The 27,278-nt window shown below is 40.0% G+C and overlaps 1 protein-coding gene across 3 annotated transcripts; it reads right to left on the bottom strand.

Moving 5' to 3' along the window:
• Positions 1-53: 53 nt before the first annotated feature.
• Positions 54-27,277, bottom strand: PRMT9 (protein arginine methyltransferase 9). Of its 3 annotated transcripts, XM_080674998.1 has the most exons (13): positions 26,900-27,273; positions 26,329-26,522; positions 24,015-24,163; positions 18,263-18,499; positions 17,577-17,744; positions 13,587-13,689; positions 12,628-12,734; positions 10,333-10,525; positions 8,376-8,559; positions 5,760-6,477; positions 4,689-4,842; positions 1,746-1,868; positions 61-1,459 (listed from the first exon to the last, which is right to left on the bottom strand). In XM_080674998.1, the coding sequence occupies exons 2-13, from the start codon at positions 26,362-26,364 to the stop codon at positions 1,244-1,246; spliced, it is 2,388 nt and encodes a 795-aa protein (XP_080531124.1). In that variant the 5' UTR covers positions 26,365-26,522; positions 26,900-27,273; the 3' UTR covers positions 61-1,243. The 3 variants fall into 3 exon arrangements, with proteins under 3 accessions (XP_080531123.1, XP_080531124.1, XP_080531125.1); XM_080674997.1 differs by lacking the exon at positions 26,329-26,522 and having other exon boundaries at positions 54-1,459; positions 26,900-27,274; XM_080674999.1 differs by lacking the exons at positions 24,015-24,163; positions 26,329-26,522 and having other exon boundaries at positions 26,900-27,277.
• Position 27,278: the final 1 nt, after the last annotated feature.

Below are 27,278 nucleotides of genomic sequence, written 5' to 3' on the forward strand. Positions count from 1 at the left end.
CACACACACACACACACACACACACACACACACACATATATATATATATATATACTGGTTCACAGTAATTACATACAAAGTCTTTATTGTGTCCACTATTATAAACTAAACATTTCTATTGAAAGTAAAACTGGGTAGTATAATATTAGAGATAATGAGAATAGGCAATGTGGAAAGAAGGTACATCTTACTTTCTTTGAGGCTTAATTACAAATAGCACATAGTATATACGCAGCATGATCATCTTATTAATCTACTTCAAGTCTTTAAAAATCGGGTCAATTACATATTTCTTACAATGCATCCAAATCAAAACTTTGAAAAATACTGGTTTAGGTTTAATTCTTTCTTGAATTTATCATTTTCATTTTTTCTTTGCCAAAGCATACCAGGAAAAATGCTGCTTCCTTAAGATTTTCTTTCTTTCCTAACTCTTTTATTCTTAATTACATTTAGCATAGAGTTTAAACTCTTTTTGCATTCCCAAAACACAAAACCTAAGAAGTTATTTCAGAAGTACACCCAGTATTTAAAAGAAGCAAGCTTGTAATTTACAAGTAACCATAGCCTTCAGTCTTCAGTGGAAGCCAACTTTTTGATGTTTCCAATTATAAGTTTGGACTTAAGGAAAAAAGCCAAGATACCTAAATATTAAAAGTTTTGCTTTACTTTCTAAAACATGAAAATAAAGCTCTCACTGGTTTGGCTCAGTGCATAGAGTGTCAGCCTGTAGACTGAAGGGTTCCAGGTTCGATTCTGGCCAAGGGCACCTGCCTGGATTGCAGGCTCAATCCCCAGTAGGGGGCGTGCAGGAGGCAGCCGATCAATGATTCTCATCATTAATGTTTCTCTCCCTCCCTCTATGAAATCAATAAAAAAAAATAAAACATGACAATGAAGATAATTCAAAATCCTTTATAGCTTTAGCACATAACTAAAAGTGTTTAGTAAAATTTAATCTGTAGTGAGTAAAACTAAGCAATAAAGACCAAGTTTCCTAATGTAAAAAATAATGACAGCCTTTTTCAGAAAGGAAGTCTGCAGCAAATATTTTTGTAATAATGCTACTACATAATGTAATCTTTTAAATACATTTTATTAAAGGTCAATTTAAAAAAATATTTAATCAATACAAGGAATTAAGTCTTTACATCCCCCACTTTATGATTACAGTCCCACTATTCAGACCAGAAAAGTTGTGTATTTGCTCTACGTGAACAGGTTTTCACCAGAAAACTGCTCTTCAGTGCTTCACTGTGATGCTGACGTTGCTTTTGTGGTGCTGGACATCGAGCACGAGTTCCTCCCCCATTTCCACCTGGATGGGATTATCTAAAACAACTGCAGCTTGTTTCCAGTGGGAGACTTCACTGGACGTATCTAACCTAATCTCATCATCAAGGTGCATATGATACCAAAATGGAATGGCGGTCACTTGTCCAGATTTACAAATGTGTACCTAGGAAAATTAAGAAATCGTGAGAATTTCATCAAAACAAAAAGACTTGAATAAGTAAGTCTTTGCCTTGTTAGTAAATTTTAGATCCAAATTTCATAAATATGTTTAATTAGTAACCTATTTTACTCACTAATATTTTTCCAAGCCCATTTTTGGATATTGTTCAGAAAAGAAATAAACATTTAAGTCTTGAAAAGAAGTGGCTAAAACAATTTTATGTACATAAAATGTTACCTAGTTTAAGATAATTATTCTGTGTATGACAAGAGTAATTATTTTAAGTTACCTTTACTTCTCTGTTAGAGGTGTTCAAATATGGAGTCATTAAATCCAGTCTTAGAAGTTCCACTGGCTTGCTTAAAGGTATACAAGGCAGTGAGGACAGGTCCAAAAATGCACGAATAGGTACCTAAAGAAAGTACAAGTTTTTCACTGTTTATTCAATTCTTTTTGTGGCCAACTGATTACTTTGTACTTGACTCAGTACAATACAATGCTTTTTTCATTTAGCTCAATTCTTACATCAATCTTAAGATATAAGGAATTTCATGATTCCAGTTTTACAGTTTAGGCAGGTTAAATCATTTGTTTAAACCATGGTTTCAATTATCTATGGATTCTTTGCTTTGATGGAAGCAGATTAAATTTTTACTTAAGCCCAACAGCTCAAAATTTTTAAACCAAGGATGTCTTTTGTGTGAAAGATGAACGAATAAGCTAATAGTATAGCATGAACTAATGAACTTGAGAAAATATGTCAAATTCAACCAAACAATTTAATAGTGGATTTTGTTTGAAAATAAAATATATTTCTATAAGGCATTGATTCTCAACTTGGCTGCAAATTAAAATCACCTAGGGAGGCTTTAATATCTGACCATTCAGGCCATACATCAGATTGATCTGGAGTTGGGTTCTAATTACCAGTAGCTCTGAAAGTAGTCAGTCATGCACTGCTTAACCAGGGGATACGTTCTGAGAAATTCATCATCAGGCGAACATCACAGAGTGCAGTTACACAAACCTAGATGGTACAGCCCACTACTGTAATTGTGCCATGCTTTCATGTGACTGGTAGCTCAGGTCTGTTTACACCAGCATGACCACAAATACATGAGTAATGCATTGTTCTATGACATTACCATGGCTATGATGCACTAGGCAACAGGAATTTTTGAGCTCCATGACAATCCTATGGGACCACTGTTGGATATGTGATCCTTAGGTGATTGAAACATCATTATGGGGTACATGACTGTAGAGTCCAAGTTGACAACTAACTGCTATAAAGTGTCCCATCACTTTAGCCTCCTCATTTGAAATAAAAAGGAAACAATTTTTAAAAAGTGCCTTCCTGCCTGGCCGGTGTGGCTCTGTGATTGTCAACCTATGAACCAGGAGGCCCTGGTTCAATTCCCGGTCAGGTCAGGGCACATACCAGGGTTGTAGGCTCAATCCCAGGTAGGGGGCGTGCAGGAGGCAGCCAATCAATGATTCACTCACATCTTTCATGTTTCTATCTCTCCCCCATTCGCCTCCTCTCTAAAATCATATATATATATATATACACACACATATTTTTAAGTGCCTTCCTGTCTGAATAAATTATTAGAGACACAGATAAATCCATCCTTCCTTAGGTTGATTTTTATCCATAAGTTCCTTTGCTCTAGGAAACTGATAACCATCTTAATCCAGCGAAACATAATCCTATCTAATAAAAGAGCAATATGCAAATTAACCATCACTCTGCTACACACACAAGCCACGCCCAATAGCCAATCAGGAGCTAGTATGCAAATTAACCCAACCAAGACGGCTGCAGCCACAGAGAGAGCAGGAGGGAGGCTTGAGTTTCCCTGGAGATGGAGGAAGCCAAGCTTTCCACACACTCTGGCCGGCCCAGGCCTCCGCTTAAAGGCTACGAAGTTTCAATTATAGAAGATAAATTAATCCCAACAAAAATGGCGGCAGCCACGGAGCTGGAGAGAGCAGGAGGCTAGGGTTGCCCCCGGCGATGGAGGAAGCCAAGTTTCCGCAGCCCTGGCCTGCTTTGGCCTCCACCAAAGAAGATAAATCTCAAGAGAAATGGCTGCCGCCACCGAGCGAGCAGAAGGCTTGGCTCCACTCCAGGCTACAAAGCTTCAATTGTAGAAGATAAATAAATCCCAGATACCAGGGCCTCCACTTGGGTTGCTGGGGGGCGTGGCTGGCCTGCAAGCCACCACAGGCCCCTTGCCCAGGCCCCCCCCAAGGCCCCCCCACGCCCCAAGGGAACCCCCACCCTGATCCGGGATGCCCTTCAGGGCAAACCAGCTGGCCCCCACCCATGCACCAGGCCTCTATCCCAGGGGTCCTCAAACTTTTTAAACAGGGGGCCAGTTCACTGTCCCTCAGACCGTTGGAGGGCCAGACTATAGTTTAAAAAAAACACTAAACAAATTCCTATGCACACTGCGGGCCCGGGACGAGTTGGCTGCTAAGCAGGACAGGCAGCGGCACCCGGCAGGCCGGATAAATGTCCTCGACAGGCCGCATGTGGCCTGCAGGCCATAGTTTGAAGACCCCTGCTATCCTATCTAATGGAAGAGTAATATGCAGATTGACCATCACTCCAACACACAAGATGGCTGCCCCTATGTGGTCAAAGATCCTGCCCCCATATGGTCACAAGATGGCTGCCATAGATGGCCAGCAGGGGAGGGCAGTTGGGAGGGACCAGGCCTGCAAGGGAGGGCAGTTGTGAGCAATCAGGCTAGCAGGGGAGGGCAGTTGGGAGGGACCAGGCCTGCAAGGGAGGGCAGTTGGGGGCGATCAAGCCTACAGGGAAGGGCAGTTAGGGGTGACCAGGCCTGCAGGGGAGGGCAGTTAGGGGTGACCAGGCCTGCAGAGGAGGGAAATTGGGGGCAAACAGGTTGGCAGGGGAGCAGTTAGACATCAACCAGGCTGGCAGGGGAGTGGTTAGGGGGTGATCAGGCTGGCAGGCAGAAGCGGTTAGGGGCAATCAGGAAGGCAGGCAGGCGAGCAGTTGGGAGCCAGCAGTCCTGGATTGTGAGAGGGATGTCCCAGATTGAAGAGGGTGCAGGCTGGGCTGTGGGACACCCCCCCACCCCCGTGCATGAATTTCGTGCACCGTGCCTCTAGTGACTATATAAAATGAGAGAGAGAGAGAGAGAAGGTAGACTGTGGATAACAGCCACATGGTTGAATTTCTCTCCTAGGCACTTACTTGAAACTGGTTAATGAAAGGTGCGATATTTAATCCAAGAGTTCGTGCCGTTCCTTGAACAGCATTCTCTTCTACCAGTGTCTGTGATTCCACGAGCAACCCAAACATCAGCACATACTGAGGAAAGATCTTGCCTCCAGATTGTAGCAAACATCTAGAGAAAGAGAAGTGTTTTAAAAAAGCATCTTGATGCCCCACATTTTATCAATACCAACAACTAAATCGTGATGAATTAGTGAGCTACAAATTATAAATAGTTTAATGGACTTTTCCAAATAAAAAGCTGATGGAAAAGTTTACAATAGGCAAGCAGGCTGCTCTGTAAAAGCTCTCCCTAAAGGCCAAATCATATACAGGTTATCTGATGAGCACAGCATCAGCAAGGAGAGTTAGAGCTGATTCCTTAACGCAATGGCACCAGAATAATGGAAACAAGCCATGTCCTAAACCAGGATAAGCTCAGTAAATATGAGCACATGATCGTTTAAATTGTAGTAAGTCCTATATACACATTACCCTAAAAATGGACTCTATCTTGACCCCAATGCTTTACTCATATTTGTTATTCCTTTCCTATTAACTTTTTAGCATTTTAAGTAGTCGGGTAGAAATTGGTAAAATTATAGACCTCGTAACAAAATTATACAGCTTAAAGAAAATTATACAACTCTTAAAAAAATTCCTATCTATGCCTTTACTAAACCTGATAAAATTTTAATACCAAATAGCCACGAGAGGGTACCATTCTATGAAATTAGCAAGCTGAAATTTGATTTTTTCTTAGTTACCCTGAATATCTGTTTTTCTCTATTTCCCATATTATACTAGTATATAGGCAGTCCAATCCCAAAGCAGGTCCACTCTTCTTCACATCTACGATGGAGGGGTACTTTGAGGGGAAAAATCAGTAATTACATGCACACAAAGAGAAAGGTATAAAGTCACAGGTCCTGAAAAGCAATGTTTGAGGATGATACAAAATCATGAATCATTTGTACAGTTTAAAGAACTAAAAGAATTCACATGAATTTTAAGTTCAAAAAAACCCAACAGTTATATTTTGTGTTTTACCTGGATATTGCAGCTTTTTCCATTATTTCCTGCTGTATGAGCCCAGATGGCTCAATGACATCCAATATAATTATACTCCACAACTTGTCTGATTTGGGCCTTTGCAACACAGCAGATTCGTCTTCCACATGTCTCAACCAAAACTCAAGTGTTTCTTTAGGAAAGTGATTGGCTTCAGATATGAGGTCCAGAGTGATGCGATGCTGGTCTTTCTCCACAGAACTGTAAGGTTTAACCTGCCCCAGTGTGCCAGCGATTATAGGCAGAATGGAGAAGCCTTCAGACACATCTAGCACATAGAAAGGCTCCGAGGCACTCTGTTCAGAATCATTCTGTCCACTTCCACAGCTCATCTCACTGTCCTGGCAGTGGGCATCCATGGCCTGGCACAGCTTCTCTGGGGTCAGTGAAGACAGAACTTTCCTCATTGCCATTTTAAAGGCTTCGTGATATGTAATGTTATTAAGCAAAGCGATTTCTGTGGATTCCAGTACACATGTCTGCTCCACAGCATCTGGTTTACTGGTCTGAAGGTTAGCCAGGGCACTACAGAGGTCAGCCTCATTTCCTAAAGAAAGCAAGTCTTTATTCTTGGTGGAACTTTTTCCAACATCCATTTCATGTCCCGAACTGAAGACACTGATACTCTGGATTCTTAAGTAGCAATCCTGACAAGACACTTCCATCATCACATGGTCCCCAGGCTTTATCCAGTAGTCTTCATAAGAAAGAAAGAAAATAATTATAATTGATGACTATGAGTGTTTATTAGCCTTATGATCACATAAACACATCTGTCCTCCCATTCCACCAACCCTCCCCATTTTTTAAATCACTACAGGGAGGATTATATATATTAATTTATTAGAATTAAGTGAATCAATCTATTCATTTCCTACCAAAAAAAATAATAATAATAAAACCTAGGAAAATCTCTTAGGCTTTACAAAGGGAAACACTGAAGTTAAAGATTCAATTAACTCAGTCTAATACAGAGATTCAAGAGTTACATTATTGGACCTTAACTATCAGTATTTAGTGCTTTCCCTACAATCATTAGATATCCTTTCGTGTCCCCAAATTGGAGGTGGGAAGGGCTTCAGGGAACTCTCAATTTTCTTTGGCAATGGAGCTGACATTAACAAAGAGATAAAATTAAGGGATTAACACGAAACCTTACTTTAGCTTAAAGGGCCATTATTCTTTTCTCTAAAAGTAATTTCTAAAAGAACAAAAGCATTATTCACTAGAACCATATCAGTAATATCTCTTAAGTGACTATCTTGCATATTTGAAAATATAAGGAAAGACTAAGTCCTACAATAAACTGTCATGCTCTTTTCCATTAGCTTTAACACTTAATAAAACTTAAAAATGTGAATGTACAATTGCAATCTCTTATCAGCACTAAAGCCAGTTGAAAATACAAATTATTATTCTTGTGTTTAAACATTTAAAACGTCCTTTCCCAAGAAAACTTTTAAAAACAAAAAGACCATTGGTCTAAGTTACTGTAAGCGGCTTAAAATAAACACAAATAGAAGATATCACTTATTAAGTGCCAATCACTATGGTAAGAATTTTACATCCATCATCTCTATTAATCCCTACTACAATCCTGCAAGGGAGGCAGCAGCATACCATTTTTACACATCTCATAACAGAAGCTCTGAAAAATAACCAGCAAAAACAGCCAGGGAGTCAGAAAGTAGGAGCTGAGACCTGAATTCAAATCTACACAACTGACTCTTAAAAACACCAGACTAGCCATAACACTGTGCCGACTTCATGACTTAATGACTGTGCCAAATCAGATCCTTGATTAGGAGAAACAAGTAGCCACTTTAAAAAGTAGAATTTTTCTATGCACTACAACTGCTGTGAAATATACCGAAACCCATCAAATTGCTGGTCCAAAAAATTTTCTATACAAAAAATACCTTTAATATAGAATTTCTTTAGAGAAGTCCATGGATTCATGAACTCTCTAAAACTGCAAACTTGTGTACTTATTTGAATGTGTGCATTTCTAGGACCTGGGGCTCCACAGATCCATCAGGTTCTGTAAACGGTAAGAACTCCTGCATTAAAAGTAATACTTTTCTGTTTTATTAAAAATGGGCTACATTGCTCTTATCTACTGCTGGAGAAAGGATTTAATGATTTTTTAAAATACTTATTTTGTTGACTTCAGAGAGGAAGGTGAAGGAGAGAGAGAGAAACATCAATCATGAGAAAGAATCACTGATAGGCTACCACCTGCACACCCCCTACTGGGGATCAAGCAACCTGGGCATGTGCCCTTGACCGGAATTGAACCCAGGATCCTTCAGTCCGCAGACTGATGCTCTATCCATTGAGCTAAACCAGGTAGGGCAATGAGAGATATTTTTGAGTGGTATGCAGGAGAGCTGTGTTTTAGTTTCTCTTATCAACCTACATATCTTATTTAAAGCCACTTTTAAAACAGAAAAAGAAAATTCTCAAAGCTGTCATCAGTCTCCCTTGACTAGAAACTTCATATTCAAAGTGATTTTTTTTTTTACAATGCCTCAAATGCTTAGAGGATTAAAACAACAAGTGTAAGAACAGAAAAAAAATTAGACAAGGTAATACCTGCAAGGTCATGTACGGGGTAGACAGCCTGTTCCCAACATGATTCCTCACTAGGACTTGTGCACAAACTATGTTCATCGTCAAGCTGGAGTACAAACCAAACCACAATGGCATCCAGTATGCCTTCTTTAATAACAGGAACACCAATTTTATCAGGTTTTCTAGTTGCAAGACTTTTTAATTCCTACAAAAATATAAAGGATTTTATACATTTAATATGTGCATGTCCCAATATCATATCACTTTCCATTTCTGCAAGTTCTCAATCCGGCCATAGGCCCTGGGGAATTGGTATCTTGGGACTCCTGGAACCACTTAGGGCACTCTGACATATCACAGTGGAATACATGCAGCTATTAAAAACAGGGAAGCCGATACATATTACTGACATAGAAAGAAGTCCATGATAAACAGGGTGGGGCAAAGTAGGTTTACAGGTGTGAGTACGTGAAACACTGGGTTCATTCTGATATCATTACTTATTATTGTTATTATTTTCCATATGGAGAACTACAAACCTACTTTTGCCCCTCCCTTATTGCTGAATGAAGGCAGTGTGAGTGGCGAAGCAATCGAGATTGTTTTGTTTTTAAAAAAGTGTGTGAGTGGGTGAGAGAGAGAGAATGTGTGTAGAATAGAAAAGCAAGTCTGAAAAGATGCACTCGAAACCAGTAACCTGGGGAAAGAAGGACCTATGTATTTTTTTAAAGACACCTTTTCTTTTTCCTTTCTATTCTTGTGTTATTTGAAAGTATTAAACAGGCAGGTATTACTCTCAAAATTAAAGACTTAATAAGATGTATTTTTTATTGTGTCAAAGAAAAGTTAAAATAAAAGCTTGAACTAAGAAAAGGATAGCTTTGGGGTACTTAGCAGCTGTAATCACGTTGTTCTCTATGGGATATCAGGAAAAAAATGTTCTTGAAGCTCAGCCTTAGTAAGCAATGCCAAAATGTTCATTTAGCTCTAGACCACCTCAAGAAAAAGCTGGTAACAATTAATAGGAGAAAGCTTTTATTAAATTATAAAAATCTTAGGCTAAAATGACCCTCACATGGGAGGTCAATGGGGAAAAAAAAAAGGAGACATATGTACTACTATTTGTAATACTTTAAACAATAAATAAATAAATAAATAAATAAATAAATAAATAAATAAATAAAATAAAATAAAAAACAAAAAAATAAAATAAAATAAAATGACCCTCATAAAGTCTTCTGTCCCCAGACAGGTTTCATCTAAAGAAATGTATATACTTGAACATTTAACCTTAATTAAAGAGCTTCAGAAAAGGATTTTATGTAACTTTTCTTGATTCCTTTGGACACTTTCTCTGTATATTAACTTCCTTCTACCACTCAGCAACACACACATAGAGACACTGGGGTGATCAACTAGTCCTGGTTTACACAAGACTGTCCCAGTTTTAAGAGTAAAAGTCCCACATCTCAGGGACCTCTTAGTCCTGAGCAAACCAAGATGGCTAGTCACCCTAAAAATCATACAATCCAGAGATGTGGATTACTATTCATTTCGAGGAGTTAATTGTTAATTTGAAATGGCAGCAAAACACTAAGAAAAGTCAGAAACATCTAGGATAGAACCCCTGCCCCTAATTCACATGCTGCATAATTTGGGGGAAATTAATGTAAGCAACAGTTCCTTCATCTGTATGGCACACAGATAAGTACAACCATATTATAAGATTCTTGCCTGAGCGACCTAAGTACACATGTGAAAACACCTGGCACATTATACATTCCCAACAAATATTAGAGATTTCTTTTCTCTTTTTTTAAAGTGAATAATTTCAGGAGGGAATTCTGGTTACCATTTAATCATTTTCTTTAAATGGAATCCCATGCAAACTCATAAAATAAGACTCCTATGTATTAATTATTTTAAACAACAGATAAAGTTTAATGCTCAAAAACAGTAATTGAACTTTTTATTTTACCTGAATATTGTTGAAATCTACTTTCATAATTTCAAAGCACTCTGTCAAAGCCAAATATCCTCCAGGAATTCTACTCATCTTTTCAGTTGTATAAGGTTCAACTGTTTCTTCGGTATCTACAGAAGAATATGTTGGACTCTGAAATTTCACATTTGTTGGCAAACAGATCCCAGCAATGTCCTTAATGCCCACCCTGGTGAAAGAGGAAATAAGAGAGGGAAGAAAGAAAGATGGGGTTCTTTTTTAGAATCAAGTAGCATCATCTAGTATTGAATCCATAAAAAATAAACATAAAAATGAAATAAAACTTCAGAGACAACGTTTTCATAAACGTAATTATATACGTAATCCCTAACTACAAAGGAAAACAGGTAATAGGTCTACATTACAATTAAGAACTTCTGCTCATCAAAAGATACCCAACCCTAGCTTCTCAGTGGTTAGATTGTTGGCCTCTGGACTGAAGGGTCATGGGTTCGATTCCAGGTCAAGGGCACATACCTTTTTTGCAGGTTCGATCTCTGACCACCGTCAGGGGACACATGCAGGAGGCAACCAATAGATGTGTCTCTCTCACATCAATGTTTCTCTCTCTCTCTTCCTTTCTTTCTCTCTCTCTCTCTTTCCCTCTCTCAAAAGATACCCTCCCCTTCCATTCTCTCTAAAAAATCAATGAAAAACTATCCTCGGGTGACAATTAAAAAAAAAAAAAAGGTACCCAGTAAGATAGGTAATAGTCAAGCTGTTAAGTAGAAAAAATTTGTAATACATCTATTCGACAAAGGGCTCATATCCAAAACACATTTTTAAATTCCTACAAATAAAAGAAAAACTGAAATTGACAAAAGACTTAGACACTTCACAAAAGAGCATAACCAAATGGCCAATAAGCAAATAAAAGCAAATATATTTACTGATACTTTCGAAACAAAATACAATTTATACACAAACACACACACACATACACACACACATTTACTTACACACAGCTAACATTCAACCAAGTATACTCTAATTCAGCCAATGTTCTGATTAAGGCCACTATCTATTTGGTCAGTGCACTGTGCCCTACCAATCACTTGATATTTTTACATATCACCCTGTAATATGCATAGAAGAGTATAAGGAAGAATATATAACAAAGATGGACAGTAGTTATCTGGATGATTTTTTTCTTTAGGACTTTTTTTTTCAACTGATTTTTAGAGCAAGAGGAATGGAGAGGAAGGGAGAGAAACATCACTGTGAGAAACATCAATTGGCTGCCTCCTGCACACCCTTCTCCAGGGTTTGAGCCCCAACCCAGGCATGTGACCTGACCAGAAATTGAACTGGCAACTTTTAGGTGCACAGAATGACACTCAACCAACTGAGCCACATGGGCCAAGGACAGGATGATTATTCTTTTACTCATCAGTATTTCCTAAACATTTGTATGTTACATTTACTACTAAGTAATTGGAAGGGGGGCCTCCTTAAAAAGTCCTCACAGAATATGGATCAATATTTTAGCAAAATAAAACATTCACAATGCTCAAGAACATGTAACCAAGAAACTTCTTTAACTAAAAAAAACTTTATATCATAGTTGATAAGTAAATCTTAGCATCTAATGGGTAGAAAAATCCTTAAATTTCATTCCCCTCAATCACAAAACATTTACTATTAATAAAGTTATTAAGAACGAATGAGAGAAATAAATTAAAAGTAAATTATTTTCATGGTGGAAATTTTTACTTCACTTTCATCTAAAATCAGTGAACTTAATATTTTCCTACATGAATCTATTGCACATCAAAAGTTTACTAAGTTGTATCAAAATTAATTTTCCACTAGGAAATTGAAGCTGGTTTTAATCCTAGAATCCTAAAGTTTTAAAAAATTCAAAAAGAAAATTAAGACCTGCCCTGACCAGTTTGGCTCAGTGGATAGAGCATCAGCCTCCGGACTGAAGGGTCCCGGGTTCGATTCTGGTCAAGGGCATGTACCTGGGTTGCAGGCACATCCCCAGTGGGAGGTGTGCAGGAGGCAGCTGATCGATGTTTCTCTCTCATCGATGTTTCTAACTATCTATCCTCTCCCTTTCCTCTCTGTAAGAAATCAATAAAATATATATTTAAAAACAAGAAAAGAAAAAAAAAAAGAAAATTAAGACCTGAATAAACATCATGAATTTAAAGGTCAGAAAACTACAAATTCTCTTCCAAATAAATATTCATTAAATAACCTTTAAAGTACAGTCTATCCTTTAAATTATGATTTTTTTAAGTAATTGCTATTTCAATAATCACTTACCTATGATGTCTTCTTATCTCTGCACATTCTACTGCCATGCCAAATATAATAGCACTTGCTGGTATAACTTTCCCATACTTTTCACAGTTACCATTTTCACCTTTGGTCTAATAATATAACAATGAAGATTAGATTCAGTTACATGTATGCAAAAATATGTAATGACAAACTCTAAAAATTAATAAGAAAACTAAAGAACAATAGGTAAGAATAAGCAGGTTATGGTTTATTTTTCTTCAAAAGTTTATTTTATTTTCATTGCTCTACGTATGTACTTATATATATTACATATACATTTTTTTAACAGTACAAACAGAAAGGGAAGGAGGGAAAGGGAATTATAAGGGTACAAGTATGCATACGGCAAAAAACTACTGGATATTTACTTGAGAAGCCAAAATCACCATTACCTACTTGAAAAACAAACTGCTCTTCTTTTCAACCTTTAATTAGCTATTTTAAATCCAAACCACTTTCTGTAAGTAGTGAATTCTTATTACATGTTAAAATCATTTCGTTCATAATATGTATTACATAAACCAAATCTACGATTTGTAGGCCACTGTAAAGAATTTTAATGCAAAATATAATTTGGTAATAACAAGAGTTAATTAGTAGCCTGGGTCAACTAGTACCTTAAAACCATACCAAGAGAGTATTTCTAAACTCTCTCGATAATTTGCCAAAATTTCAAGCAGTGAGGGCTGTGAGACTGAAAGTTCTTCCTTTCTCAATCTCACTCAAGAATCCAATGGTCAGTCAGTCCCTTCACAATACAATCTCAATTCCTATGAATTCCTTTTTGCCTGTATACCCCATTTGGGCACACAAGTATACAATGCATTATGTTATTAAATGTTTGTGGGGTGTATTTTTTATAGATTTCTTTGTGATAGGGGCTCAAAATCTGTTAAAATAATAAATTCTATATCAAATTTACCTATTTTCATGCTGCTTACCTTTGGCTGCAGAAGTAAATGCTCCCATGCATGAATCAAACTCTCCACAATTCCTTCTCCAAATAAACCTGCATCGACAGTTTCTGTTACAACTAGGGACACTCTACAGAATGATTTTTAAGAAAATATATGTAAGTAAAATATCATGCTTTTATATAAAGATGTCAAAGCTGAGAGAAAAAAGGAAGAGTATGTTATAGAAACAGTCCACAAGTAAAATTTCCTAACACATTTCGTTTTTAATACTTACTCTTGAAACTTGAAGAACTTGACTCTAATGTTCCTCAGGCTCCTCTGTATTCCACTAACTTCTTGGGGGCACAACCTTCACTTGACTCTGCTGCCCCCTCAGACTATTTTCATTGCCTAAATCCTTAAGAGCGGCTCAAACCCATTAACGTTACCAGTCCCTCTCTTTAATGCTGACTAACTGGACTTCTACGCACAACACTATATAAAAATACTCTGCATCATCAATGACTCCCCTACTTATCCAAATAAATAATCTTTCTCAGTTTTCATTTTCCTTGATGTACAAATAATATTCAATGCAGGTGAAAAGCCCTGCCTCTCAAAATCCTTCTCTACTTTCATTATCCATGTTTACCGCTTACATGTTCATTATGCCTCTCCCGTTACTTCTCTTGCTTTTTACCCGCTACCTGTGAGTTTTCACGAAAGTCTAATCCACAGAGCTCTGATCTTCATTGTTTCTTTCTAGAAAATTTCATTCAAAGACACACCAAAATGATTTTTTCTCCCTTCTCTAAACTTCTTTAGCATTTATTGTATCATTCAGTGTAATTAGAAGATTAAAAAAAAAAACACGTTTCATGACTATTCCTTATCTTCCTATCTAGATTATAGGTACCTTGAAGAAAAAAAACAACTTTAGTATCCCCCACAGTGCCTAGACCCAATATTTTATATATACAGAAACTTTCAGTACTTATAATTACATGCATTTACAAAGTAGAAGGTATTGCAAACATTTAATCCAACATCTTAAATCTCTATATTTGTTCAAGGTCAAAATAAATTAATAATGGAATCTGTATTGGAATCCTTCTACAACACTATCTGTAAGAAAAATTTATTTATTTATTATTGTTATTATTATTATTATTTAGAGAGAGAGGGAGGGAGAGAGAAACATCGACTGGTTGCCTCCAACAGGGGATGGAATCCTAAACCTGGGTATGTGCCCTGACGGAATCGAACCCACCACCTTTTGGTGTACGGAACGATGCTACAACCAACTAAGCCACACCAGCCAGAGGAGTAAAATGTAAATAACTCTGATTCGTGCTATGGACTGAATTGCGTACCACCAAAATTCATATAAGTCCTAACCCACAATGTGACTGTATTTGGAGAGAAAGTCTTTAGGAGGGAATTAAGGATAAATGAGATTATAAAGGTGGAAGAACTGGTATCCTTATAAAAGTAAAAGAAACACCAATGATCTCTCCCTCTCCTCACATGCACAGAAAAAGGCCATTTGGGAACACAGCAGGAAAGCAGCCATCAGTCATCTGCAAGCTAGAAAAAGAACTCTCACTAGAAACCAAATTTGCCAGCACCCTTTGATCATGGACTTCTAGCCTCCAGAACTATGAGAAAATAAACGTTTGTTGTTTAAGCCATACAGTCTGCAGTATTTTGTTACAGTGGCCTGAGCAGGCTAAGACAATTCTGGACACTGTTTCTATGAAATTGGTATAATTATCTGTTTCAACAATCTAATAGTACTTCTTTGTAAGTACTATGTAAATATAAACATTATTATACATATATGAAAGACTTTTTAAAATCATAGTCCAAATAGTAAGAATCCTATATAATAAAAGGCAAATAGACAGAACGGTGGAACAACCGGTCACTATGACATGCGCTGACCACCAGGGGGCGTGTGCGGAACATGGTGGGCATTGGCGTGGCTAGATGGTAGAGCAGGTGAGCGGGGGCACCAGACCAAGGCGGGGCAATGGTCGCTGTCATGGGGGCGAGCCTTTGGTAGTTACTGAAAATTCTTTGCTCCCGCCTGTCGCAGTTCTGCCCAGCGCTCGCATCTGCTGCCAGTGCCAGCTCCACTCGCACCCACAGCTGGTGCCAGGCGCTGGTCCCGATCACTTGGTGCCACCAGCGGGTGCAAGCAGCAGCTGACACCCTGATCGCCCTTGAGGGCTTCTCCACCTCCCCCTACTCCTGAGGGGCAATCGGGGCAGCAGCCGCCGCTCGCACCTGCTGACAGTGTGGCACCGAGTGATCGGGACCACTCGCACCCACTGCTGGCGCCGGCCCCAATCGCTCTGCGCTGTCAGGGGTGCGAGCAGGGCCAGCGCTGTCAGCATGTGGAAGCGGCGGCGGCAGGAGCAGGTCTGCCAGCAGACGGGACCGGGGCCGTGGTGGGAGGGGCCGGGCGGGTGCACGGAGGATAGGCCGAGACCCGCCCCATGCCTACTGCAGCCCATAGTTCCTTTCAAGGTGCACGAATTCATGCACTGGGCCTCTAGTATAAATATAAGCCTCATTTCAACATAAACTGACTTGAAATAAGATAAGATAAACTACCCAAGAGAGGTAGTAAAGCAAGTACCACACAGAGAAATCTCTTCATCTAAATGACAGTGTTGGACCAGTTGATTTTAAATCTCTTCTAGCTCCAAAACCCCATTACCCCTGCAATATGGATCAAAGTGAGATAACACACTAAAAAGCCAAGACTTTTTATGAGATAATATTCAAAGCATATGAAAGGGCCTAAGCCACTGAAAGCTGAAATTCCTAAAATGTTCATTTTAGCCAAACATTTTAACACAAAATGTAATAAGTCCACCAAGGTTGATCAACTCATTTATTATTTTAGAGTAGAATTTTTAAAGTTATTGACTACACAGGAGGTATTAATCCATTTTTATAAATAGAACACTAAAATTAACAAAGATAAAGTAACTTGCTAAAGGTCAAGTTCATGTATTAAGTCCCTTGCCACAAATTTTTCTCAAGATCCTTAAATTTTTATTTTCAAGAATATGACCTGCCCTAACTGGTTTGGCTCAGTGGATAGAGCATCAGCCTGTGGACTGAAGGGTCCCAGGTTCGAGTCTGGTCAAGGACACATGCCCAGGTTGCGGGCTCGATCTCCAGTAGGGGGCGTGCAGGAGGCAGCCAATCAATGATTCTCTTCTCACTGATGTTTCTATCTATCCCTCCCTCTCCTTTCCTCTCTGAAATAAAAAAATATATATATTTAAAAATATACACTGAGTGGCCAGATTATTATGATCTCTGAATGCATAATAATCTGGCCACTCAGTATATATATATTAGAGGCCCGGTGCATGAATTCATGTATGGGTGGGGTCCAGCCAGCCTGGCCAGGGGGAGGGGACATGGGCGGTTGGCCGGCCTGCCTGCTGGTTGAACTCCTGATTGAGGGAACAATTTGCATATTAACCTTTTATTATATAGGTTATACACTGAGTGGCCAGATTATTATGCATTCAGAGATCATAATAATCTGGCCACTCAGTGTATATATGACTTTATAACCCTACCCTGTGTTTCTCAGCGGTTAGAGCATTAGACTGCACAATAAAGGGTCACGGGTTCGATTCCCGGTTAAGGGCATGTACCTGGGTTGCAGGTTGACTCTCCACCCCAGGTCAGGGTGTGCGGGAGGCAACCAATTGATGTGTCTCTCTCATATCGATGTTTTTCTCTCTCTCTCCCCCCCGCCCTCCTTCCGCTCCACTCTCTGAAAAACAATGGGAAAAATATCCTCAGGTGAGGATTAACAAGAACAACAAAAGAATACAACCTTACTATTAAAACCCATCTTATGCTAAACTATCCTATATCCATACCTTTACAGTATAAGGGTTTTAGTATTTTTGTTTGGACTAGAAACCAGAAATGCAAATATCTTACTTTTTAAAAAATAAAATAATGGATTATAAACACTAAAATTAGTTCACATTATCATACCTTTCGGGAATGTGTTTTGGAACTTCTATGTCAAGCGACTTCATATGTAAGAGTTTGATTCCTGCTTCCATCTTGTTCGCTGCCACTACATCACAGGCAAGCTCATACATGGTCTGGGTTAACTCACAGGCATACACCGAGTGCGCTCCGGCTCTTTTAGCAAACATACTGCAAGGGGAAAAGTGCTCCATCAAAAAAAATAATAATAATAATCCACTGTCTTTTTTCAAGTATTAGTGGAATTGTGATATTTAATATTTTTATTCTTTAACACAACCATTATTCATTCTACATTAAAAAATGAACTAATATTCTTGTCAAGAAATAAATCATACAATAAATCATGATGTCCAGCAGATTAAGAAGACACAATAGGCATGAAGAATGCTAATAGACTTAAATAACTAGATTCAACCAGAATATTAATATAAAAATACTACTGAAATTCATTATTCAAAATTCCAATAACAACCCCAAATTTTTCTTAGTAGTTAAGCAGTCCAGTTCTTGATAAAGCAAAAGTTACAGTGAAAAATATAATAGTTGTATGAATAGTCATAACAAGATTATGAAAAATAAATTAAACTCTATTTTTAAATTCCACACGTAAATATTCCATATTTGGTAAAATCTTTAATTTACATTAGTATACATGCATATGTAATTGAAACACAAGTACAACAAACCTTAGTATTCCAGTTCCTGCTCCAATATCCAAAACACTTTTGGATCCCGAACAAACTGCCTTTTGGATTGCTGCGTTATAAATCGTATTCCTTTTGGTGTCATTAAGCATGATAAAGTGCCAACGTTCCACCAACCAATTTGCAACACGATAAAAGTTCTCCTTTGCATCACTGAAATCAGGGTTTAGCTTCACTGCTTTATGAAAATACCCAGCTGCTTCATCTCTAAAGCCCATTCTAGAGTAAAAAATGACAGACAAAAAAGGTAACTATAGGCGACCAGTTACAGTGCCTTCATTCATGTCACTCATCTGGCCTGAGAATCCCTCACCAGCACATCAAATCCTACTCAACCCAACTGTCATCTCCTTTGGGAAGTCTTCAGTGAGAATTGCAATCCTTCATCACTTCTTTCTTTTCTGAACCCCTATTATGTTTATGCATTCCAGGACCCTAACAAGTGCTTAACTATAAATTACTATTGTACCATAGTATGGTAGGAGCTCTCAAAGTCATCCTTCACTTAACCAACCTAATAGAACACCAGTTTCTAAAAGACATTCTCTCTGCAAAAGGTACTAATACCTATGGCTAGTAGGCTCCTCTCTGGGCTGCCTACATACCATTTCTCACAGCAACTGAGTTCAATGGTCATCAAGAGTCAGTTGAATTTGCTGCCAGACCAGTTTATACCAGTTGTACTTGTTACCATCATTACATATTTTATTTAAATATTACAGAAATGAAATAAATGACTGCAATAAAAAGAGCCACTGTTTCTAAGAACATTAAGCTAAATGCTTTGAAAAAAATTAAAGGTGAGTCACCCAAAAAATTACAACTGAATTCAATGTGATAAAATAAAAAATAGAAGACAAAAGGAAAAAAAACTATCAAACCATCCAGAACTATTATAGTTTCTTAAACTATCTATAATGAAGATAGACAGTTCCACCCCTTTTGAAGTACCTGATCTTTTATAGACCAACCAGAGGCCCAGTGCTCGATTTCGTGCACCAGTGGAGTCCCTAGGCCTGGCCTGTGGGATCGGGCCGAAACTGGCTCTCTGATATACGCTGAGGGGTCCTGGATTGCGAGAGGGTGCAGGCCAGGCCGAGAGACACCACCGGTGCACAATCGGGGCGGGGGAGGGACACAGGAGGGCTCCAGGGCGTGTCTGGCCCGTCTCACCCAGTCCCGATGGCCAGACCCCAGCAGCAAGCTCACCTACCAGTTAGAACATCTTCCCCCTGGTGGTCAGTGCACGTCATAGTGACTGGTCGACCAGTGGACTGTCTGCCCCCTGGTGGTCAGTACACGTCATAGTGAGCAGTTGAGTGGCCTTAGCATATCATTAGCATATTACTCTTTGATTGAACAGCTGACTGGATGACCGGACACTTAGCATATTAGGTTTTTATTATATAGGACTAGAGGCCTGGTGCACGAAATTCGTGCAAAGGGGGATGGTGTGTGTCCCTCAGCCCAGCCTGCACCCTCTCCAATCTGGGACCCCTCGAGGGATGTCCGACTGCCTGTTTAGGCCTGAACCCACCAGGATTGGGCCTAAACGGGCAGTCGGACATCCCTCTCACAATCCAGGACTGCTGGCTCCCAACTGCTCGCTTGCCTGCCTTCCTGATTGCCCCTAACCACTTCTGCCTGCCAGCCTGATCACCCCCTAACCACTCCCCTGCCAGTCTGATTGATGCCTAACTGCTCCCCTGCCAGCCCGATTGCCCCTAATTGTCCTCCCCTGCAGTCCTGGTCCCCCCAAACTGCCCTCCCCTGCAGGCCTGGTCCCCCCCAATTGCCCTCCCCTGCAGGCCTGGTCACCCCCAACTTCCCTCTCCTGCAGGCCTGATCCCCCCAAACTGCCCTCCCCTGCAGCCCTGGTCCCCCCCAACTGCCCTTCCCTGCAGGCCCCGTCGCCCCCAACTTTCCTCCTCTGCCAGCCTGGTCACCCCTAACTGCCCTCCTCTTCAGGCTTGATCGCCCCCAACTGCCCTCCCTTGCAGGCCTAGTCCCTCCCAACTGCCTTCCCCTGCTGGCCATCTTGTGGCAGCCATCTTGTGTCCACATGGGGGCAGTCATCTTTGACCACCTGGGGGCAACCATCTTGTGTGTTGGAGTGACAGTCAATTTGCATATTACTCTTTTATTAGCTAGGATCGTTGTAATGCACATGACTAGTATGTAATTCAGATTTCAGCAGCACCCAAACTAGTCCAAACTCTTTTCAACAAGCAAGTTCCCTGATTAAATCCTTGGATTTAAATTCCTAAAGGCTTACTCTCAATTTTTGTATTTATCTGTCATTGACTGGTAATTTGTGGATCAGTACCAGTGTGTGGTCCACACATTGAAGAGAACTGAGCTAGTAGAACACTTTTACACTCAGATTTCTTCACAAGCACCTTGAAGCATTCTATCAACTTGAAAGAAACAGAATCAGCCCTAGCCAGTTTGGCTCAGTGGATAGAGTGTTGACCTGCGGACTAAAAGGTTCCAGGTTCGATTCCGGTCAAGGGCACATGCCCAGGTTTCAGGCTCAATCCCCAGTGGGGAGCATGCAGGAGACAGCCTATCAATGATTCTCTCTCATCATTGATGTTTCTATATCTCTCTCCCTCTTCCTTCATCTCTGAAATTAATAAAAAATATATATTAAAAAAACACACCACAGAATCAGACTATTCATTGTATGATTTAAGCAAGAAAAGGGAACTCCAAACAGGAAACTACACTCTAACAAAAGGCAATCACCTCATGTTAAATGAAGTCACTCATGTTATCTTTAAGTATCATGAAGACAGAGCTGTCTTATTCTTATTCTGCAACTGCAAAAGCATACAGTACAAGCAAAATACGTCGTAAGTAACCATTATTTGTCGAGAGACCAACTTAGCAATGGTTATTTTAAAATTTCAAAATTTGAACGATCTGTTAAATCAATGCCAAGCCTGCATCTAATAATTTCCTGGATTTACATTTCCCTTGGGCTTGATCCTTAATGTATAATTTAGTTTTTTAAAAATGCAATGCTAATCTAAAAAATAGATGATCCACTCAAAGTATATCTTTTACGGAAACACTCATGTGTCTCAATAACACCAACGAACTATAAAAATGCATTTTTTTCTTTTAACTAGAAAAAAATATTATTTTCCTGACTAGTAATTTAATGTAAATCTGACTGGCTAACACAAGGAGACACTCCAGACACCAATTTTATATCACTTTTCAATGTCACGAAAGGAAGCTATCATTTACTTTGGAAATCTTTTTCTCCTTGAAAAGTGATTCCTTTGGTGGGGAGTAAGTTATACACTGTTTTGATGAGAAAAGTAGAATGGAACAAAAGCTAAGAACCACTGTCCTAAAGAACAAAAGTAAACTGTACAGCAAAAGCCACATTCACACTATCACAAATTCTGAACTGCCATTGTCTAAATTTGAAATGTTGCATAGTTTTATATCTCCCCGAAGCAAATTAACATCGTATTTTTTTTAATTTCAAAAATAATTCACCAACATTACAATCTGCCAAAAGTGCAGTGCTCAAATTTTCTGTTAAATTGAGTTTATTCTAAAACATAGGTCTTACTATGTTACTAGAGGCCCGGTGCACAAAATTCGTGCACGGGGGCGGGTGGGGGGGTTGTCCCTCAGCCCAGCCTGCACCCTCTCCAATCTGGGACCCCTCTCACAATCCAGGACTGCTGGCTCCCAACTGCTCGCCTGCCTGCCTTCCTGATTGCTCCTAACCGCTTCTGCCTGCCAGCCTGATCACCCCCTAACCACTCCCCTACTAGCCTGATTGATGTCTAACTGCTCCCCTGCCAGCCTGTTTGCCCCCAACTTCCCTCCTCTGCCGGCCTGGTCACCCCTAACTGCCCTCCCCTACAGGCTTGATCGTCCCCAACTGCCCTCCCTTGCAGGCCTGGTCCCTCCCAACTGCCCTCGCTTGCGGGCCATCTTGTGGTGGCCATCTTGTGTCCACATCGGGGCAGGATCTTTGACCACAAGGGGGCAGCCATCTTGTGTGTTGGAGTGATGGTCAATCTGCATATTACTCTTTTATTAGATAGGATAGAGGCCTGGTGCATGGGTAGGGCCAGCTGGTTTGCCCTGAAGGGTGTCCCGGATCAGGGTGGGGGTTCCCTTGAGGCGTGGGGTGGCCTGGGCGAGGGGCCTGTGGTGGTTTGCAGGCCGGCCATGCCCCCCAGCGACCCAAGCAGAGGCCCTGGTAGCTGGGATTTATTTATCTTCTACAATTGAAACTTTGTAGCCTGGAGCAGAGCCAAGCCTTCTGCTCCCTCGGTGGTGGCAGCCATTTCTGTTGGGATTTATTTATCTTCTATAATTGAAACTTTGTAGCCTTAAGTGGACGCCAAAGCAGGGCAGGGCTGCGGAAACTTGGCTTCCTCCATCACCGGGGGCAACCCTAGCCTCCTGCTCTCTCCAGCTCCGTGGCTGCCGCCATTTTTGTTGGGATTAATTTATCTTCTATAATTGAAACTTTGTAGCCTTAAGCAGAGGACTGGGACAGCCAGAGTGTGTGGAAAGCTTGGCTTCCTCCATCTCCGGGGAAACCCAAGCCTCCCTCCTGCTCTCTCTGTGGCTGCAGCCATCTTGGTTGGGTTAATTTGCATACTCGCTCCTGATTGGCTGGTGGGCGGGGCTTGTGGGTGTAGCAGAGTGATGATTAATTTGCATATTACTCTTTTATTAGATAGGATGATCATTATATGTGTGTAATCTGGAAATATAATTGAGACCTATAAAGTAATTCTACTTGCATAAACTAAAGAAGTATAGAAAACTTTGAACTTAAAGTGTATATTTCTAACTAATTTGAAGAGTTACTTAAAAATCTTTTAAAACTAAATTTCATTTAAATAGAGAGTGGCTGCTAATTTGTAGAGATGGAGTCTGTGTATCAGAATCAGGTTAGCTGTCAGTGTAAACAAACAAGCCACAGGTGACAATTTGATTTTCCTAGTTGCTATCATACTCTACAACTAGAAACTACCAAATATTTGTCTCTTAAAGGAGTACTCATCTCACTCCACCAGCCATTTCGACTAAGACTATAGTTACATTAACGAGGCTGACTAATAAAGTTTGACACAGGTATTTCTTATATAGAATTTTTCATAGAAAAATAAAACTTAATGTGACCAGATGAGCAGAGCAAGAAGTGAAACCAGATTAAAACAAATCCAAAACAAAAATGTTTGGTATTTTTATCAGTCTTAATTATAAAGTTTCTAAGAAGAGTAGACAGAAATTCTAATGGCAAATTTTGGCAAGTTCCAGAGAACAGATTTACAAGTTCCCTGGCAAAGCACCACAGGAGTTCTTTGCAATCTGGGAACCATGATTACATCCTCTTCAGCAAGGTCTGGATCTCAGCCTAGAGGGGGGACTCTTCCTTGATATCACCTCAGCCTTAGGGACAGTGGCTATTATACATTATGTGATATTGTATTAAAAATGCTCTACATATTACATATATGCTCTACATATTACAATGCTCTACATATTACAATATTTTATTACATATTATATCTGCTATTCCTATATTCTTCTGAATTCTCCTTATAGCTTATTAGCTAATCCCTCTTTATCCTGTTACAGTTAGTAATTCTTTATATTAAACTTTCCCTGTTCAAATTACTTTACAATTTATCCCTGATCCAGGTGATACAGAATAATTCTTAACAAGTAATCTGAAATCACTACACACCTGAAGAGATGCTCCCCCATACTATTGCAAATCACTTCATTATCAGGAAACAGTTCCAGGGCTTGCTCATAGCAACCAAGTAAGTCTTGTGTTCTACTGAGAGCATCAAGCTCTTCAGCCCACCTGAAGAGTGTATACTGAAATGTTTCCTTTACAAAAGAGAAAATAGCAAATTAGTCAATAACAAAAATGAAGAACGACAATATAACACATATTGAAGATTCCCCAGAGAGTAAAACTTAACTATAATTGAACTATCACCTTAAATTTTATTTAACTTTAAAAGGCACTGTTTGCTAAACAAATGCATAAATGAATAAATTTTACCACCTTCGTGGTAGTAAATTAGACAGTTTGACCTCTCTCTAAATTCTCTCTACTCTTAGCTGCCATTTCACATTCTCCACCTACCTCTTTTTTGTGGGCTTCTGTGTTTTGGGAGTTTGTCTTTGGCCTTCTTCTCTTTTCTCATCCATCCCCAGTGCATTCACTATCACCTGTGTGTTGATATATGCTACATCTGCATCTCCAATCCTGACGCTCTTCTGAACCTCAGATTCATAACTTCCTACCAGTCATCTCAACCAGGGATTGCACCCTTAGTCATCTCAAATTCAGCTCAACTCAAATATTTCCTGAACAATCAGTGTACAAAGAATAGCATGAACAACATAAATCCTGTTCCAATCCTCACAGAGGCCTTGTAGAGAGCATTTTAACATACAATTTTGAAAAAATTCAAAATGTTCTAAACCAGGCGTCCTCAAACTATGGCCCGCGGGCCACATGCAGCCCGCCAAGAACATTTATCCGGCCCGCCGGGTGCCGCTGCCTGTCCTGCTTAGCATCCCGGGCCCGCAGTGCGCATAGGAATTTGTTCATAGTTTGTTTTTTTTTTAAACTATAGTCCGGCCCTCCAACGGTCTGAGGGACAGTGAACTGGCCCCCTGTTTAAAAAGTTTGAGGACCCCTGTTCTAAACGAACCCATCATATTCCTCTCACACAGAATATATTTTTGGTACCACCTGACCAAAAACCATTTAGTCACCTTATAATGCTACCTTAACTCCAATACAATTAGTTTCAAACCCAGCCTATTCTCTCTCAATTTCTTTACATCGGTCACCTCCTCTCCAATCCTGGTGTTACAACATAATCTGGCCCTTTTAACCACTTGCTGGACTGTCACCCTCCCTCCAATTACATTTCCCTCCAGTCTCCACACTGCAACACAGTGGAAAGAGAGGCAGCTCTGGTCATGCTAGTTTTAACATGAACACATTTTACATCATCTTCACATATTTTATACAGAAGAGTTAATACCTGAAACTGAATTCTGATGAATTTACTAGAGAGCCAAGAATATCAGGAAGAAGGTGTGTGTGTGTGGGGGGGGGGAAAGCACAGATTATATGAAATGGATCAGGGAATCAACAGGTTAAGGTTGGTGTGGCTGAAATGTGGATATGGGGAGTAGACTGAGTAACAGGAAATAAGACTAAAGAGACTGGTATTTTGCAAAAGCCCAAAGAAATACAATTTTGTTCTGCAGAAAACAGAGCTATTTACTGAATGCCAGGCATTGAAATATTAATTTTAGATGTACTTTTAATACACATTAAATATCTATTAAAAAGATATTGTCCCAGTTTTACCAGAGGAAACTAAGGAACAAAGAATAGAGGAAATGCACTCGAAATGACCCATTATTCTACTGCTACCTAGAAAAGCAAACTGTATCTAAACATATCATCTTTCCCTCCTTTAAGCTAGCTGGTCCTAAAATTCACACTAAATTTATGTGAACTACAAACTGATATCTATTGGATGGAGGTCAGGGTTGTTGTTAAACATACTGCAGTACACAGGACTGGCCTCCACAACAAATAATTATCCCACCCAAAATGTCAGTAGTACTGAAGTTGAGAAACCCTGAGTGAAATAAAGGCAAGTAGTTTGAGGCTGAAAATTGAAGCAAAATTAAATCACTTTTGCAAATTTAAATTCTAAAATAACTTGGAAAAATGTACCGAATTTCAATAGAATAACTGCCACAAATAATCTGATAACTGAATCTAAAAGAATGCATCATCAAATGAATAATTTAGGCTAATTCCAAAATGTATTCAACCACAGAAACCCATAACATTCCTTCTGTCATCAGTAGGGACCAGTGCAAAGGCCCTGAGGCAGGAACATGCTAGAATTCAATATAGGAAATGGGAGATGATCACCAGAGGCCTCATTTGCAATATAGCTTTTGGAATCTGAGTGAGAAGGAAATTTTGAATTAGAAAAGTGATGTCATCTGACTTGTTTTGAAAAGCTCACGCCGGTCGCTGGCTTCATAGGGGCGAACTGCAGGAGAGAGCCTGGTTGCAAGCCTATTCCAACAGTCTGCAGATGACTGAGGCTTCAACCAAGGTAGCAAAGGAGAGGTGGTGACAAGTGGTAAGATTCTGGATATATTTTTAAGGTGGAGCAGACAGGATTTTCTGACGGGTTAGCTGTGGGTATGAACAAAAGAAGTCAAGACTGAACAGTAAATATTAATAGCAACCAACTTAGCCCCCTTCTCCCAATTTATTTATGTCTATTTTTTTAATATATTTTATTGATTTTTTACAGAAAGGGAGAGGGATAGAGAGTTAGAAACATCGATGAGAGAGAAACATCAATCAGCTGCCTCCTGCACACCCGCTACTGGGGATGTGCCCGCAAACAAGGTACATGCCCTTGATGGGAATCGAACCAGGGACCCTTCTGTCCGGAGGCTGATGCTCTATCCACTGAGCCAAACCAGTCAGGGCTATTTATGTCTGTATTTACTCTTCGGAGAACAGAGGACCTGCCAGCAAGCGAGAGAAAGAAGGGCTCTCCTCACCTTCATGTCGTCTTTCAGCTCCGGCGCCAGGCTGAGCACAAGGAGGTAGTGGGCGTAAGCGGTGCCGAAGTCCTGGGCGCGCATGCAGTACTCGGCGCTCTGCAAGGACCGCGACACCAGCTCGTCCCGCCCGGCTGCCCGGGCGCCACTCCCGGCGCCGCGGCGGGGCCTGGGCCGCGAGTTCGACATGACAGAGTCACCTCCCTAAGCCAGAGCTGGTGTAACCAAAGGGAAGATGCTTTGGTAAACGGAACGAAACTGCCACGATGGCTACATGTACATGTGCCTAACTAAAGAGCGAGCACCTGTTAAAGAATTAGCCTCCGCCGGGGGTGAGCGCGCACAACCCCACCAGGCGGAAGCCCCGCCCCCCTGCCTG

Source organism: Plecotus auritus, assembly GCF_963455305.1.
Source record: "Plecotus auritus genome assembly, chromosome: 6".
NCBI lineage: Eukaryota > Metazoa > Chordata > Mammalia > Chiroptera > Vespertilionidae > Plecotus > Plecotus auritus.